The sequence below is a fragment of the Lepus europaeus genome, chromosome 9, assembly GCF_033115175.1.
Source record: "Lepus europaeus isolate LE1 chromosome 9, mLepTim1.pri, whole genome shotgun sequence".
NCBI lineage: Eukaryota > Metazoa > Chordata > Mammalia > Lagomorpha > Leporidae > Lepus > Lepus europaeus.
The window spans coordinates 28108758-28127154 of NC_084835.1; the positions used below are offsets into that span (position 1 = coordinate 28108758).

General features: G+C 48.0%; 1 protein-coding gene across 1 annotated transcript in view; it reads left to right on the forward strand.

Annotated features, from left to right (window-relative positions):
* CACNA2D3 (calcium voltage-gated channel auxiliary subunit alpha2delta 3) overlaps nucleotides 1-18397 on the forward strand; it is an 877616-nt gene that overhangs the window by 180239 nt on the left and 678980 nt on the right. Inside the window, exon 3 of the mRNA XM_062200176.1 lies at nucleotides 11829-11945. Within this exon, the coding sequence (XP_062056160.1) occupies nucleotides 11829-11945 (117 nt within the window). The remainder of the gene's footprint in view (nucleotides 1-11828; nucleotides 11946-18397) is intronic.

An 18397-nucleotide genomic window follows, 5' to 3' on the forward strand; every position in this document is an offset into this window, starting at 1 on the left:
AAAGTTCCATTCAGATACAGGGTCCTAACCCTCATTCCAGCTTTTGGCTCTGTAACTACAGAAACCACTTGAGCAGCTGCAAATAGTATTAACTCTAAGCTTGTTACGGATCTTGCAGACTCATTCATTGATTGCTTCGATTTCCAGGACATCTTGGATATAGAATTAAAAAGACTTTAGTTAAGCCAATTAACTTGTGTGGCTCCTGGGCAACTAATATCATGCGGTAGAGAAGGTCATTTATGTTATTCAAATAGCAGTTTCATTTGAGCTGGGATTAAGGAAATCAGACAAAAGGTCTAAGAATTGTTTATAATGCATTCCTTTCTGTATCGCAGTATCTTGGCCTTTAGCATCCAAGTCTGACCATAATTACACGTACAAGTGTTTGGGTCACATTTTCCTTTCGGTAGATTGTGACTTGATTGTGCTAGCTCTCAAGCATCCATCTTGCAGACTGCTCCCAGCCAAGTTTTAACCCGAGGCGTCATCTAGCTGTGGTTCATCAGTCTCTTGACGGAAGAGGTGTCAATGTGAAGAGCCTGGGACTCCAGGGCTATGATGCCTGGGTTCAAACGCCATGATTTATGCTCCCTTTTCCATAGTATTGTCTTAGCCTACAGATGGCTCACCAGTCCAGGGGCCATGATTCAGGGCCTCTCTGCCCACCTGGGCCATGTGGCTAGTTAGTGTCAGTAGGATGGATGCAGAGCCAAATGCTACTTCCTGTTATGGGGTGCAGAGGCAGGCTTGTCTTCTCCATGTTTTCTTCCGCCTGCTGGCTGAATGCAAAAGACTCCAAGGCCTGAGAGGACAGCAGAGCCCCAGGGCAGATCCTGGGCCCCTGAGACACTGTGTGGGAGGCTCTCTCCTGGTGAGGAACCCTCTTGTGGGTTGGTTACATGAACAAGAAATCAACCTCTATTGTGTTAAGCCACTGACATTTGGGAATATTTTTATTACAATAGCCATTGTCCCTTAACTGCTAACTTGTTAATGGTGTTGTAGCCTCGGGTAAGTGGCCTGATCTCTCTGTATCACAGATCTCTAACTGGTAAAATAGGGGAAGTGCTAGCCCCCCCCCCCCCCCCATCCCAAGGAAGTACTCAGTAAGTGCAAGCTGCAGTTATTATCTGTAGATTACTGTGGCTCCCTCTGGTCCGTAGGAACTGGACAGATGAATTATTTTCATCTGGAACATCAGGAAAATGTGTTTGAGAAAAGTAGGCTACGAAAGTCAGGCCATATCAAGTAGTGCAGGCTTCGAAAGTAACTTTTTATTATTTGTATTTTGACTGTAGTTAAATTTGTTGATGTACATAAAAATACTCGTAAATGCATGCCGTGAGATTTTTCTTCTCAACCACGCATGGACCTGTAATCGTTGCTTGGGCTTGTGGGGCTGTGAGGATGTACATACAGCAGCAGGAAAAGTCTATTTTCTGGCCCCATACAGGAATCCAGAAAATACCCTGGGAATGGAGTGCTTGAACAGGGCTGAGAACACTTGATTTTGTTCAGTGGACAGATGGATTCTGCAGATTTTAATCAGTATGTTTATGCTACCATGCCAGGGCGAGGATAGTTGTATCCACAGCTGGTTTCGTAGCTTGCTGACTTAATTTCTCCTATATAAAACAGGAATATCATGCAGTTTTATCACCCCAGACCTAAAATTTATCAGTGGTGTTTGTTGAGTTGACTGTGTTGAACAATAAAAGCATATGGATTATCAAATTAAAAAAATATATATCTAATAGTGAAACAGAGGGAGGACAGATAGTCATCTTTTAATGCAGGACTTGGCACTATGACAGCGGATGATAGTGGTGGAAATCTGTCCGAGACCACCCATGACAGAGCTGGCTGCTGAAGGGGCAGGAGGGGCGGCCTCCTTGGATCTCAGTGACTTAGCAGGCCGCTGTGGGCAGCCAGTTGGGGGACCCCAAGATCCCTAGAAATTCTGGTAACAGTGCTTTCCTGAGGTGGTGCCAGAAGATAAGAAGTCACTGGGGACACACCCCTTCTTCCCCCAGCAGTTCTTAAAAACCTGCCAGGAAACTCTGCTGCCTTCCACACTGGTTCTTTGCCTTGCCTTGCTTCTCCCCCTGCAGAGCAAGTTCCGCCTGTATTTGATGTCCTGAGTTCGCTTCGCCTCAGCCTTGCAGAACCTGGAGCTGGGTGGCTCCTGCCTCCCCTCTGCTCGCTATTGGGGTTGTAATTCAGTGCCCCATATGCCCCTCCCCCATTCACTCCTAAACATTTCTTGATGCAAAGTGTCTCTTGTTCTGGTGGCTTTAACAGAGAAAAATTGCATTGTTAAGGGTTTTCCTCAAACTTGAACTTGATCTGAAAGAGCACAACGTTAGCAGTTGGGTGTTTTTTGACCTTGGAGATGCTTCATTGGCATACTCATGTGAAACAAAATTATTTGTTCCATTCAGTACATTCCATTTTCAAGTAGGAAGGTGTTCTTCTTTGAGAGTTCCATTGAATCAGGTGGTTTTGTTACAGTTATGGTTAGAAAGAACTGTGCATCACATCAGCTTAAAGGATTTGGAAGTATATTTACTTGGAAACATAATTGCTCTGGAGTGTTGTGTGTTGAAGTGACACTTCTGCACGCAATAATTGAGTTGAGAGGAATGCTAAGTACATTTATGTCATAATAAGAAAATGACACTGCCTATGAGGAGATGCCCCCAAATTGTAGATGATTGGTTTCTACTGCAGCATCTTGAGAAACACATCAGAAAACTGTCATCCCCCCATGTGAATATAGACTCTGGCACCCAATTTCTGCAAGAAAAGAACCCTTCCCAAAAAGTTACTATTGGGGACCCCTTGGAGCCTTTCGAATATATCTGAAAACGCCATTACACAGAGTAATATTTGGAGCTAAATGTCCTGTGAGGTTTTTTAAAAATTTTTTATTGTTTATTTTATAGTAGGCAGGTAAGGGGACAGAGAGAGAGAGAGACCAACCTTTTTTTCACTCTTCAAATGTCTACAGTAATCCCTGTGCTATGGGCAAAAGCCAGAAGTCAAGACCTAAGTGCAGGTCTTCCATGGCCTTGAGCCATCACCGGTGCCTCCCAAAGTCTCAGCCAGAGCTGGGGATTGAACTCAGAGTCTGGTATGGGATACGGTGTCTCAAGTAACATCCTAATCACTAGGCTAAATGCCCATCCTGGTCTGTGAGGTTTTGAATCTTAGTTGAGAACTTTTTCTTGTTGAGGAAAGAGAATAACCTTTGTCAAAAGTTTTAGATTGATTACCTCCCCCACTGCCTGTCACCATCATCATTGCTTGAGTCCTTTGTTCTGTGCCTGGCATTCTGCTGGGTACCTGACACACTTCACTGCGTTTGATCATCCCAAGAACAGGGGAGAGGCTGGTGTCATCCACCATTGTGGTGCAGGCTGGTACCTTGTCACATAGCGAGTAACTTGTGCCAGTAGTCTTTTTACTTGGTACATCTGGTTGAGGAGTCCCGGGTCTTAGCATCATGCCAGTGGCCTACCAAGTGCACATTGATAATTCCTGGACTTGAACTTTGGCCAGTAATTCTAAGCGAGGCTGGATACTGGTATCAGGTTCTGAATCAGTAGCAGCAAAGCAAAGCTGGACAGCTTCTTTCCCATCCAGCCCACCATGGTCAGCTGGCTTCACTAGGCATAAGACACAGGAGATGACATCACTCCCTCATTCCCTCACTCTTCAATGAGGGACAGGAGCTCACAGCTCTCAGAGAGCCTTCCTGTACCTCTCACTGTTCCCCTGTCCATCAAGCCCTGGTCACAGATGTCCTGCCTCTGTTTACCAGCTGCCCTGTGTTTCTCATGACCATCCCATTGTACTACAAAGGTTCTTCATAGATTGCGTACCCGGGATGCAGGTGCACGGTCTTCGCCCTGTCTTGGAGCTTCGGTTAACCCACTGTTTTACAACCCTACCTGGTGACTGTGACGAGAGTGCCATTTCTGGCTGGAGCACCTCCCACATCTGGCCAGAACGACACAGCTGCTCTGTAGACAAGTGTGCCCGCTGGACAGCTGGGTGGGATCCAAGGGTTTAGATGGTGAGGATCCAAGCAGCTCTGCACCAACTTCCTTACCTTATTACCTATTTAAAAACAAAACAAACTAGAAGTAAGCCTCTCTCTGTACCCTGGGAGCCACGTGCATTTGCCAGCACCCTCCCCCACCCTGCCACAGCCTGGCACGTGGTAGATGATCTGTGAATAGTTATTGAATGGATAAAAATAGAAGCAGTTTCAGCGTATGCTTTTTGTTACTGTTGCTGGTGTAATCCTTACTTAAACAGTTGGTTTAATGAATTTATCTCTTGTACTGTGACTATTTGAAAGCATGATGGAATGAGACTAAGACAGTTGAACATTAAGATGGGAACAGAAAGCATCTTCTACTTGTACTGGAAAACCACTTTGAAGGGTGCTGCACCTGCTTTGGCTCTAGGTTGCTTTGCCAGTGATGGGGTTTCTCAGGGGATCTGGGTTAGGGGACTGCAAACAAAATGCCAGAGACTGGGGAGAGGGCTGGAGAAACAGGCCCCTTGCTCTCAGGTCATGGGCTTGTAGGCAAATTTCCCAGATTTCCTTTTGGGGATGGTGGGTCCATCCTTTACCATTTCCTTCCTTGAACCTTCTGTCAACCCTATATAGTAATTTAATTATGCCTATGGAGAGCTGTTTTGATTAGAAAATTTAGCCAGGAAACCTGTGTTCAAATCAACCTGCTCTTTTTTTTTTTTTTTTTAAGATTTATTTATTTGAAAGTAAGAGTTACACAGAGAGAGAAGGAGAGGTGAGGGTGGGGGATGTCTTACATCTGCTGGTTCACTCCTCAGTTGGCTGCAACAGCTGGAGCTGTGCCGATCCAGAGCCAGGAACCAGGAGTATTTTCTGGGTCTCCCGTGTAGGTACAGGGGCCCAAGGACTTAGGCCATCTTCTGCAACTTTCCCAGGCCATAGCAGAGAGCTGGGTGGGAAGTGGAGCAGCCAGGACTCGAGCCAGCACCCATATGGCATGGTGACATTGCAGGCCGAGGTTTTATCTGCTATGCCACAGTGCTGGCCCCTGCACTTGCTCTTTGGCTAATGACACTTCTGCACCCATTCTCTTCAGGGGGCCTTTCTTCCTGGTGCCAAGTGTACCCAGGGCCTCTCTTCCATTCTCGGTTTTAGTTCCAATTAATTGTGATTAGACAGGAGTCACTTGACCTGAGCCCCCTTTCTGGTGGGTGTTCCAGGTGACTCACTTGTAGATATGCAGTTATCATGTAGGGGAAAAAAATGACCCAAATGTATGAACAGCATTAAGTGTTCTGACAGTGAAATAGTGCTTTTCTCTCCCTGGTGTTTGTGTGAAATGATCTGGCAAAATAGATGCTGCAGAAATAATGCATTTCTGTGTCTCCCTTCTCGAATGATAAATGTCCATGGCACATCACAGGATTTCTTGCCAAATGCTGATTCTGCTAACAGAAGCAATGGAAGCTTCAGACATTCGCTTGTGACCGGGGAGAATACTTTCTCGGGCTTGCCTGCCTTCTGTGTCAGGAATGCTGAGAGGGGACCCTGTGAGGGGCTGCTGAGGCCACAGGCTGCCTTGCTTAGCCAACTCCAGGGACTACACTGAGCCAGGGGCCAGCAGAGGGAGAGCCTCAGCATCCCTAGGCACCCTGTTGGAATCTGTTACATTAAGAGCCTCAGTTCAGGCAGACAAGAAAATGGAAATAATGCTTACTAGAATTGTTGCAACAGAAGTGACAAGAGAACAAATCGAGGGAGCATTAGGATTTGGAGGGACCTGTGAGGGGCGGGTGCTGTGCTGGGGGCTTTCAGTCCTCCCACTGAGACTGCGCCGGCACCTTGCAGGATGGATGTCATCATCCCTGGTCTGAGTGAGGACATCAAGGGGTTAAATGCCTTCCTTAGAGTGACCCAGCCAGCCTACCTGAGCCATGGCAGTCTCTGACCATTGGACCTCCTGAGGTCTTATGGGAGGTGCTGTCTCCTGAGTCCGGGCCACTGGACTCCGGCCTCCTTGTCTCCATCTGGGTTTGTCCAGCTCCTCTTCATTCTGCACACTGATGTTTTTTCAGAAGATGCATCTGTTCTTGGTCCTCCCCCTCCACCCTTACACCATTGTTTCCCGTTGTTACCCCTCCCCCCATACCCAAATCAGGACGAGGTCCAGACTCCTAACCGTAGAACACCCACCTAGGGGACCTGACCTCTGCTCATGTCACTGGCCTGCCTCAGCTGTCACCCAAGTCCCCCACATGGCCATTGCTGCTCCTGCAAAGTGGAACAGCAGGCAGTTCCGAGAGTCACCACAGCTGCTTGTCTGTAGACCTTCCTATTTAATGCCCCCTCTGCCTGGAATGCTCATCCCGTATTGCACCTCCCACCTCACAAGGCTTTGCAGGATGGGAGTCCCTGCCTTGAGCGCCCCCACCAGGGCACTGACTGTCATGCTGTGTGTTTTTCTTTTGCCTGTTCAAGCTTCCTTAACTTGCTGTTCTGTGTGTTCAGCACTCTGCCTGGCATACTGGAGACACAAAATGCAGTGTTTAGAGCAAGAGAGAAATGGAGTGCTGGAGCCGGCATTTGGAGGCAGACTGACTGGAGCGTGTCATCTGGTGGCACAGCCGGTTCTCCTGTTCTTGTCCTCAACGCGTGTCTCCTTTTCGTGTGTTTACAGGGACCTACTGATACTTCCCTAACTCCTTTTCCCATCTGAAGGATGACTGCTTTTACATGAAACCAAAGAAATTTATGATATGGTCCTTGAAGCTATAGAAAACAGAAAAAGCTCCATTGTCTGCCCAGCTGTGTGGGGAGCTTTCCCCCCAGGAGGGGGAGGGGTTCCATACCTTCCTTCTCCTGGTCTTTCTTGGTGCCTTGGAGAACAGAAGCTGCACTGTAGCCCGCACATAGCCTTTGAGTGATTTCTGATGGAGGCTCCAGGGCACCTTCCGTGTGGGTTTGTCCCTCTCCTTCTCACGAGCTGTGTGTGCTCTTTGGGGACCAGGCTCCAAGCTCTCTGGATCAGGGGTCCCATTAAGGGACAGAGTGTGTCCCTGGGTGGCTTCCACTCACTCGGAAGAGCCCCACAGACAGCCGCCACACATGATAGTGGAGCCCGTCTTCGATTTTTGCTGCTTGGCTCTCTGTGGGCTACAGAATCAGCGAGGCAGGTATTTTGAAGGCAGGGACATGGGCTCTGTGCAGCAAGTTTGCAAATGATGAGACTGCCACTCTTCTACTCCTGACCCACTACGTTGTGATGAGCTGGTTAGCTTTAAAGCCCTCTCAGTCACCACTGACTGCAGCCCTCCACTGATTCTCTGCCACAGCTCCCCACCTACAAAGTGCGGATAGTGTCGACCCCCCAGGGTAGTTGGAGGATTAGATGAATTAATATGCTAAAAGCTCCCAGCTTGGTTCTGGGGCTGTGATACACAGAGGACTAATTTTATTGACTTCCAAAGACTCTGCTAATGAGGACATGTGGTTTAACTATGGAGATTCTCACTGGGTCCAGGTTCCCTTAAAAGAATCTGTTTATCAGTGCACAGATTCTATTTCAGATATAACCACAACTTTCACATTTTCAGATTTCAGAAGCAGTGAGATTATCTTAAAAATTAGAAAATACACATAGCATGAAGAACATACAAAAATATCTATTGTAATTGCACAACCAGCTGTGAACATTTTTTAAAAATTTTTTATTTATTTATTTGAGAGGCAGAGTCACAGACAGAGAGAGGGAGAAGCAAATAGAAGGACCTTCCATCCTCTGGTTCACTCTCCATATGGTCACAATGGCTGGAGCTGGGCCAATCCGAAGCTAGGAGCCAGGAGCCAAGAGCTTCCTCTGGGTCTTCCCATGCAGGTACATGGGCCTAAGGACCTGGGTCATCTTCTACTGCTTGCCCAGGCCATAGCAGAGAGCTGGATCAGAAGTGGAGCAGCCAAGTCTTGAACCAGTGCCCACATGGGATGCCTGCACTTCAGGCAGCGGCTTTACCCACTATGCCACAGCACCAGCGAGCTGGGTCTTGAACCCAGTCACTCCCATATTGGATGTTGATATCCAAAGTAGATATCAGCATGTGCTAGATACCTTTTCCCAGATTAATGATTTAAAGCAAAAACTGCTCAATTACTGTTTGAAATTTATTGTGGCATAGTATATGCATGTTTCCTACATTCTTTGACCAGCTTTGGAATGGCCATGTGGCTATGTGAAATTCTATTTTCCTATTGTAGTTCAGTCTGTCCAGTTGCTGGTGGTCGTGTTCTTAGTTCCTGTTGTAGGTGTTTTCCTAATGGCTTTGATATCTATCACCCTTCTAAGCTGCTAAGGACTTGCAATTGATTAATGATCTTCATTGAGTTACATTCCCTCTTCTTCAAAATCTGTTGATTACACAAAGTGGAATGTTTCTTGCTAAGAGTAAGGTGTTACATAGTGCTGGCCTGATTCCAGCAGATTTTAATGCGACTTGAAAAGCCAGAGGGATTTTGCTTATGGGATAACTTCCCCAGGGTGGTGAGAAAGCAGCACATTCTTGGCCCATTGGCCAAGGGGCCCTGCAGGCGTGTGTCCCGAGGAAAGAGGAGTGAGGCTGCCGGAGGAATGGGGCCAGTGAACAGCTGGGATGGTCCCTAGGGCTGGGCTCCCCGGCTTGGCAGAGAGCATCGTGTTGAGGTGAGTTCCCTGTGTCACACACAGTGGTCCAGGGAGACTGACATCCCTCCAAAATGCACAGAGCAGATTCCAAAAAGGAGGTATAGGAGGACTCATGGAAAACTTGGTGAAGGATCAGCGTTAAAGGAATCGATTGCATTCTAGAGCTCTGTTGGGAGAGAAACAAAAGCAAACAGCGCATGTGGCCAGACTGCTGGGGCCCGATATAAAAACTGGAAGATTGGGGGTGAGGGAGTTGTGGTGAAATCCATTTCATGTTTCTTCATCTGATGCCTCTAGATCACCTTGAAATATAGGGTTGCTTAAGACAGAGCTTCATTTCACCGACTGTCAACATCAGGTGGCCATTGTTTTGTTTTACTCCTTGAACTTTACATTTTTGGAGGTGAATCAGCCTTGGGTATAAGTTGGCCTCTGCTGTTGGCATTTGGAGCACATCTGGCAGGCAGCAGGGAACCCCCTGTGAGTTTTGGCTCCAAAGAGAATGGCTTGCGTTTCAACTTAGGGAAAGTTTCCAGTGATTGTCACTGAAGTTTTATTCAGGCGCCAGAGGACGCTGTTGGCTCGAGCCCCAGGGTTGGGCTGGCCAGGGTCCCACAACCTGGCTAATCCAGTGAACTTCACATCAACTGGGAAGGTTATGCTTATGGCACTGGACAATGCAGCTGCCTCCTTACTTGCGTCTTCCCTGCGTTGTGTAACTGCAATTGTTCTGTATCAAGCTTTGGCCAGAGAAATCCTATTGAGTGTCTGCTGTGGGTTGGAATGGAGACCATGAGACCTTGCCCTTGCATCCTGGGTGCCTAAGCTACTGTGCCCAGAGAGATCAGACAGTGTGCTCCGAGAGTTGGGATGGGTCTTGGGGAGCCAGGGCAACCTTGCTGGGGAGGATGGGCAGTTGAAAGAAAGGATGATGTTTTTACATTTAAGATGCCAAGAGGGTGGCCCTCAAGACAAACCCAGTTTTTTATAGCTGGTTTTTGGGGAGCAGGGAGAGACATGAACCTGTAATTCATGGTCTGTTACAGGACCACACAGAGGAGCTCAGAATATGTGATAAGTAACATTGCATATATCCATCTTGATGCAAATTCAGGTGGTCCTGAAATCACACTTGGAAAATGTCTTCAGATCGACTTAATTCTGAGAGCCTTCGAGTCCTTGGCTTCATGTTCACGTCAGAGGTCTCAATGCCAGTCCAAGGTCCCTCTAGCCCTCTTGCTTTGCTGGTAGGCTTTGGGGACTCCATGTCTGGGGACATTCTGCCTCCTTGTACCTGTGAGAAAGGGACCTTAATGTGCCTGGAACCCGAGGCCAGAGCTGAGCCTTAGCCCCAGCTGTAGGGCTTCCCTTGTGATTTTAGGGAGCTGGGAAGTCTTTCTGTTTGTGCCTTTCCTTGCGGTCCTTCCCTCTGTCCTCAAGCCCTACTGTCCTCTCAGGATGCCCAGGATGATTGCCTCAAAGCACATGTGAGCTGGGAGGGAAAGAATTTTGTGTGCAAGACACCCCCACCCTCCCATACACCCCATACGCAAGGAGCCTCCTCCTGGTTTACAATTTTGAAGGTAAACAGGGAGAGAGAGAGAAAATGTAAAACTGTGTCTCACGCATTTCTCCTGCCACTCAAAAGTCATTGCATTTTTCCACTTCAGAAATGTTTCCCCAGGACCCTAGAGCCATGATGAGATGTGGAGCCCCTTCTTTGTCCTAAGTAGGAGCTGGGGTGAGCAGTCAGTAACTGGCCCAGTTTCCCAACAATTAAATGTGTCCCAGGGATTCATGGTGACATCACACATGCTTTGGGCTCTACTTGGAAGTTCCTGTGAACGGCATTTGTTTCCAGCAGGAATGACATTAAGTCTTCAGATAAATGAGCTTTTTGGTTTTAGGACCCCTTTATACTATAACAAATATCAAAGACCCCCTAAAAGTGTCCCTTTACTATGTGGGTTGTATATGTTGATATCTGTCCTGTTAGCGATTAAACTAAGAAATGAAGATGTTAACTAATTCAAAGACTAAAAACAATTCATTACTGCGGTGACTCTTCCTCGCCACCGCCAGAGAATTAGGCAGGCTGCCCGAAGCTTGCCTTGGCCGAGGAGGGGAAGTGCGCCACCCGCCACTCAGCCTTCCCCAAACCCGGGGGACAATCAGACGCGGTGGGGAGCCCAGTGGAAGCAGGCTCTCACTTTATTGTAAAAGGGAGGTGTATATATAGCTGAGGTACAGAGCGGATGGTACTGAGTGGATGCAGGCAAGGGGTGGGGTGATGTAATGCAAAAGGGTCTTAGCCACTCCTATTATACCACCTTAATGATTGTTAGGCAAAAGTGCCCTGGGGCTGGGGTGTTTGCCACCAGAGATTTGAAACTTAAAGACAGGTTTTCAAATTTGAGGTAGGCTCAGGAAGTTTCCTCTAGGCCTCTCTGGATTCAGCCTCCCCCACACATTACATTTTAAAAATTATAAAAAAATATTACATTCCTCTCACCCTCAAAATTAGATGTTTGCCTTGCCACAAATCTCTCCTTATTTGGCCTTATGGAGGACAGGTGGAGTCTCATCTGCTTGTGTGTTCACCTTGTGAGCTATTGAAATCTGTTAAGAAAGTCTGGCTTCACAGAGCTACCCTCTTGGGAAAAGGAGGAATTTGAGAGCCTCTGAACAGTCCAAGGGGACCTGCCCAGGAGTTTTTGGAACACGTTGAGAATGATTGGCTTAAACAGATAAATTACCAGGGCATATTATGGGTTTTAAATAAAAAACTGTATTTGAGAATTTGAGTGAACCATGGGTCAAATCAGCCCCATGTAGATTCACAGATGATAAAGAATTTGATTGGCTTAAAGTTTATCTCTTTCCCGGGTGCTGGGTGAGTTTCCCAGGAGAGCCAGAGCAGTTTTCCCATTTTTTTTTTTTTTTCTCCATGCTTGGTTTATAATTTTGAAGTATAATCCACTATCCCCGAATCCAACAGAAACATCTCACAGTTTTATTTTTTCTCCTCCCTGCTGGAAGACACGCTTTAGAATCAGCGTTGCATGGTCTCATGTGCCTCTAACGCTCCCTCTCTCCTTACAGAAATACAAGGAGTATGAAAAAGATGTCACCATAGAAGAAATCGACGGCCTCCAGCTGGTGAAGAAGCTGGCGAAGAACATGGAGGAGATGTTTCACAAGAAGTCCGAGGCCGTGCGGGTGAGTGCAGGGGCAGCCTGTGGGGCTGGCGTGGGTGAGCCTGGCCGAGGCCGCCTGTGCCTGCGGGCCGGCGTGGGCCAGGCTGACACTTAGGCAGACACTTCTTTCTTCAGTCTAGCACCTCCTTGGGGCCTGGTTGCCCTTTTCAGTTAGGGTCCTCTGCCAGATCTTAGAATCTCTGCCTTCAGCAGAGGTGCCTCTAACTGTTCGGCTGTAGTCGTTGGGCTTTTGACTGCGTGATGCGTTCACGAGTTGCCAAAAATCACGCAAAAAGGTACACCACAGGTCGACTATGAAATATGCAAAACATAGGCCGTGCTTGTCAGATGTGGAGCTGAAAAATCCCAGTGGGTCGACAGCGTCTAGAGGAAGTTCCGAGTTCTTATCGTTCCTGGAACGTGACTGTGACGGTCATGTTTATTTTGACCAATAATAGATCCCGAAAATTTCATAAGATCAGCCAGTCGGCCGGCACTGCAGCGCACACATGCGACACTCTGGATTCCTAAGGTGGCTTATTCCTTGTTGTCAGCCTAGCAGGACGTCTTACTTAGGGCTTGTCTGGTTCCCCACGTTAGTGCATATGGCACAGGTTTATGGGGAAATCCTCACCACCTGAGGATTTGGCCGTCGCAGGGGCTATGGTTCTCAAATTCTGTAAGATGAGATATTTTGGTGGAAATTGTAAAGTGCCTTGGAAGATAAAAAGCACTTTTATCTGCCACAGAAATGGCGCCTGGCAGCCAGCCATGGAAGCCGCGTGGCAGTCTTGGTGCGTCCGGGTGTCACTGTTGTAAAGCTACATGGCGTCCTCATGGGGTGCTGGGTCACCATTCAGGTGTGACAAGCGGCCCCCTGAAACGAAAATGCAAAAAAAAAGTCCTGTTTTCTGTTTGTAAAACAAATACTTATTTGGGGGAACCTTTAGAATACGTTGAAAAATGCCAAAGGAAAAGAGCCCAATTAAAGATTAAAATAAGAAAAAACAAACAAAAAAATCACCTGAAAGTTCTCCCAGGAAACCGTGGTTTGAACTAGCGGCTTCTTTCCTTCCGCTGTTTTCCTTGCTTGCCTATTCAAGTGCTCATGGGCACTGTTGTTTTTTTCAGGTTTGTCATCACCTTGCTGCTTCGCTTTTTCCCTGTAGCCTCTCTCGGCTCCTTTCTGCTTCTTCAGTATGAACATTTTCTTGTGTCACCATGTTTTGTGATTTTCTTAAGTGGCTGCACACCCTTGCAGTCTAGCAGTGTGGCATAATTGGTTCAATTGTTCCCGTATATTTGGGTGTTTAAGTTGTTTGCAAGCTTTGATAAGTACAGTGCGGCAATGCGTCTTCTTGTATGTTAATGACAGATCAACCTACAGAGCCCCTGTCACAGTGGCTCCTTTGAGGATTTCCTATCTGAGAGATCTTCACAAAGTACATGAAAATTTGTATTATGAAAAAGAAACACATAGATTTCAGGATTTTTTTTAAAAAAGATTTATTTATTTATTTGAAAGTCAGAGTTAGAGGAGAGACACAGAGAGAGGGGTCTTCTATCCACTGGTTCACTCCCCAGTTGGCTGCAATGGCCGGAGCTGCACTGATCCAAATCCAGGAGCCAGGAGCTTCTTCCAGGTCTCCTACACGGGTGCAGGAGCCCTAGGAGTTGGATCATCTTCCACCACTCTCCCAGGCCATAGCAAAGAGCTGGATCTGAAGTGGAGCAGCCGGGACTCGAACCAGCACCCATCTGGGATACCGGCACTGCAGGTGACAGCTTTACCCGCTGTGCCACAGCACTGGCCTCGATTTCAGGATATTTTTGGCCCCAAGTAATATTATTTTTTAATTCCGTTTTCCACAAACTTTTTCAAGTAACTTGATATTCACTTATTCTAGAAAGAGCCTCATGATGGAGGTTGCTTTTACCATGCCCATTTTACAGAAGAGAAGACTGAGAGGAAGAAGTGCAGCAGCTTCTCCCAGGTCCTGTGGGGAGTGGGAGGTGGGCTGCAGGCGGGTGGGTGCTGTGTGTGTGTGTGTGTTCTTTACCATCTGTAGGCCCTCAGCAGCCAGAGTGGGAATTGATTTCCTAACACGAGTCCCAAACCCGGAAGACAGTTCAGAGGCTTGGAGCCAGTCTCTTAGGCTCTTTAGGAAAATCCAAATGTTCCTGGGCAGATAAGGTCCTGTGGATTCACAGCCCCTGCAGCAGTGAGTGCTCCTTTTCCTGAAAAAGGACTTTCCCTTTGTTGTAAGCATTAGTAACAACACTGTGGATTTGGGAAGGGGAAACAGTGTTTTAGAGGAGAGACAAATAGAAATAGCCTTAGATCCTGCCTCTGCAACTGACTGACCAAGAAGCCTTGGTGTGCAGAACTCGGGGAATATTGGAGAGAGGAGAGTGGGACGCAAGTAGCCCTTATGACCTACACGCCCAGCCAGCGCCGGAACCTGGGCCTTGTTCCTGCGCGGCGGCGGGCCCCGTGGGGGCGAGTGTACAGAGAGCTCTTCCACATCACGGTTCTGCCCCAAGTGGGAGGCCAGTGAGCGAAGCCAGTAAGCCCGTGGACCTCCTGGTTCTCTGTTTACCTCCCTGGATGTCCGGGAGAGTCAGTGACACCACACCTGCTTGTGTTTACTGAGTTCACGATGTAGCAGGTCTCATGCTAAGCACTTTAGTGGATTATCTCAACCTGTGCATCAGTCGTTGGAGTGACATAGCGTTTTCATTGTTTCAGAAAGTTCATTTACTTTTATTTTATTTGAAAGGCAGAGAGACAGAGAGGGAGACACATAGAGAGACATCTTCCATCCTTTGGCTCACTCCCTTCAATGCCTGAGTCAGGCTGAATCCCAGGAACCTGGACTTCCATCCTGGGCGCCCACGTGGATGCCAAGGACGCAAGTACTTGACCATCATCTGCTGCCTCTGAGGGTACCATTACAGGAAGCAAAGTAGCTAGGACTCAAAGCAGGCACTCTGATGTGGGATGCAAGCATGGAAGCGTAGCAAGTGGCGCCTTAGCTACTGCGCCAACGCCTGTCCCTGTCATCGTTGGGAGATGGCAGACAGGCTCGGCAGGATGGTCATTCTCCCAGATCCCGCAGGGAGGGCTCAGTGGAGCTTGTTTCCACAGCCAGATGGCCAGGTGGCCAGACTGGAAGTCCTCTGAATATCTGTGTGAAGAGTTTACACAGTCCTTGGCAAGCAGGAAGCATTCAGTAAACATTTGCTGTTACTGCTTGTTCAGGGCCTTCCAACGTGTGTGTGTGTGTGTGTGTGAATTTATTTTTGAATTTTATTTTATTTATTGAGAGACAGAGAGCTCTCATCCACAGATTCGCACCCTGAATAACTGCATCAGCTCAGACTGGACGAGCCTGAAGCTGAGAGCCGCAATCCAGGTCTCCCACGTGGGTGGCAGGAATCCAAATACTTGAGCCACCCTTTGCTGCCTCCCATGGTCTGCCTTGGCAGGAAGGTGGTCTCAGGTACTCCTGAGATGCAGGTATCTTAGCCATTAGGCCAAAGTCCTACTTCCCACTGCAGTCTTTTGAGAGGCTTTGTACATCATGTCACAGTTCCAGTCAGGGACCGTTGTGGTGTGCCTTGAGGCTGTTGTGAGTGAGCCATGGCAGTCTCGAGCCTCGGCGTGGACAGTGAAGTGCCTGCTGGTCTCCACGTTGTGATGACACATCACCATGGAGTGTGTGAGCATCTGAAGAGTGAAGACCCGGCTCCCACAGCTTCCTGGGCTTGGAAGTGGAGTCCTTGTTCGTAGCATCCCACTAGAACGTGCCAATGGAGATGGGGTGCATTGGGTTCCCATGCCACCTGCCAAGCAGGGAACACATTTGAGGTTTGGCTCCGTGGGGCCTAGGAGTCTCCCCTCTCCAAGCTGCAATTCCCACCCGAGTGGTTTGCGTGAGCTCCGGGGTCATGGCACCTGCCCCGTGCCTTCCTAGTGCCCAGTGCACTTCCTCTGGGAGTCCATCAGTGAAGACTCAAGAACATGTGTACGAAAAGCCCAGTTTACAAATAACACTGGTTATTCAAATCTCTATCCATGAACATAAAATATTTAGGAGACTGGCAATAGCAGTTTAGGAGACTGCAGTAACAATAGCAGTCACCTGTGAGGATGGGTTCACTTAGTGCCCGGAAGAAAAAAGAAAAGAAAAAACACGGAGCAGCCTGGTAGCCAGCCCTTTAGGATATCCTGCCATTTCCTGGCTGTTAAACAATGTCAATCTTTTTTTGTGTCTCTTCTGGCTTGATTTCATCATTTTCTCCCATCACTTTTCCCAGGGATTACTTGAATCAGAGTGATTTTATCATACTCGTCTCCTATTTGAATTACTCTCCACCATGCAATTATCCTATCACAGAGAGTCCTATTTTCTCCCCGTCAGATGTCTGAAGTAAATGTGAAACCTAAGTGGCCTGCCCATTACATAACCTCTGTCAGCCGGCTGGTAATGGACTATATGTAACTTTTTTGGAGGGGAGGGTTTAGCAAATTATAAATAACCTTTGCTGCAATAATTGCCGCTAACATAATGGTGCCATCATTATGGTGGCATTTCTTCACTAACATTTTCTGGCACCTTTTCATGCCATTGGAGGCTTCAATAATTTTTTCATCTCCACTCAGAGGCCAGCTCTAAGTTGCCCGATGTGCAGTGCTATTGCAAGCTTCTTTGCATGGCGATGGTGCCCATGGCACGATCTCCCAACTGCTTTGTTGAGAAATATGCACGCTCCCAGCCCTCCAGCCCTGCTGTGCAGCCATCTGTCAAGTTTTAAGTGTCCGTAAATGGACAAGAAATGAAATCAATCTGCCTAAAGTGCGTTGACATTTCACGGGAGGTACTTTTCATGCTGGTCATGGAATGAAACTCACCTGTCCTCTTCCCATGGTGCACTCCCACTGGGTCATCCCTAAATGACACCTGGAGGTGCTTTTCAGTGTCACAAGCCAGAGCTCATCTGGGATATGGATAAGTTCCCATTTCTCCTGAGTTGCTCACCTTCAGAAATGCACCCTAACCTGAGGAAGTGTGAGAGCAGACTATAAAGACTGCATTTCGTGGCCTAGGTTCTGTGGACAGGCTGTCCCCAGCCTTTCCTCTGTCTTTCTTTCTTTTCTTTCTTAAAAATTTATGTATTTATTTGAAAGGCAGAGTTACAGAGAGCGAGAGAGAGCGAGAGAGAGAGATGTTCCATCTGCTGGTTAACTCTCCGAATGGCTGCAATGGCCAGAGCTGGGTCAGTCTGAGACCAGGAGCCAGGAGCTTCTTCGAGGTCTCCCGTGTGGGTAGCATGGGCCCAAGCACTTGGGCCATCTTATGCTGCTTTCCTAGGTGCATCATCCGGAAGCTGGATCAGAGTGGAACAGCCAGCACCCAGATGAGATGCTGGCAGTGGCTTTACCTGCTGAGCCACAGCTTCAGCTCCTGCTTTGTCTTTCAAATCCGGCTCCCCACTAGGGGTAGGACAGCCTGTCAACCAGCGGGAAGCATCCCCTGAGGCTCCAGGGAACCTGGAGCAGGCATAGCCTGTGGTGCAGCTGGAGGAACATCCATTGGTTGCAGCTCCGACTAACCACTGACCGTGGGGGCTCTACTGATGGGAATACCCTTGTGGGACAGATTCTGACACAGGCAGGCGGAAGGCATGATCTTGTGACTTTGGTGTGGTCCTGCATTGACATAAGCAGGACCACATAACCTGAAAAAAAGTAGGTGAAGCAGGAAATGACAAAAAGGAGGACTGGAGAATTTGTCATTTTACATGAGTCTTCCCCAGAATGGTTGCCTAAATGTGATTTCTCAGAGCGGTTTCTGCCTTTGGTTGTCTGGAGCAGTTCTAGAGTGGACATGGCCTTGATTACACAGATGTGGGCAGCTCGGCACTGCTGTCCGTCCTCCCAGCTTCAACTGCAGGCATTGACCCACGGGACTTTAAATGCTCTACAGAGTTCAGAGCTCCACACACATCTCGGTCAGAAGGGGGCAGGTAGAGGAGAAAAAGAAAGAGAGAGAGAGAGAGGGAGAGAGAGGGGGAGAGAGAGGGGGAGGGAGGGGGAGAGAGAGAAAGAGATGGGGTAGAGAGAGAGACAGAGAAAGATGGGGAGGAGAGACAGAGAGAGATGAGGGGAGAGACAAAGGTAGGGAGGGGGGGGATGGAGATGGGGGGGGAAGAGAGAGAGAAAAAGAGATGGAGAGAGAGAGAGACAGAAAGAGATGAGAGGAGAGACAGAGGTATGGAGAGAGAGGGAGGGAGAAAGATGGGGAGGGGAGAGAGAGAGAGATGGAGAGAGACAGAGAAAGATGGGGAGGGAGGAGAGAGAGAGAAAGAGATGAGGGGAGAGAGAGAAAGTGGTAGGGAGAGAGAGAGAAGGGAGAGGTGGATTCATAGAGAAAGGGAGGAGTAGGGGAGGGTTACAGAATAATATTCTTC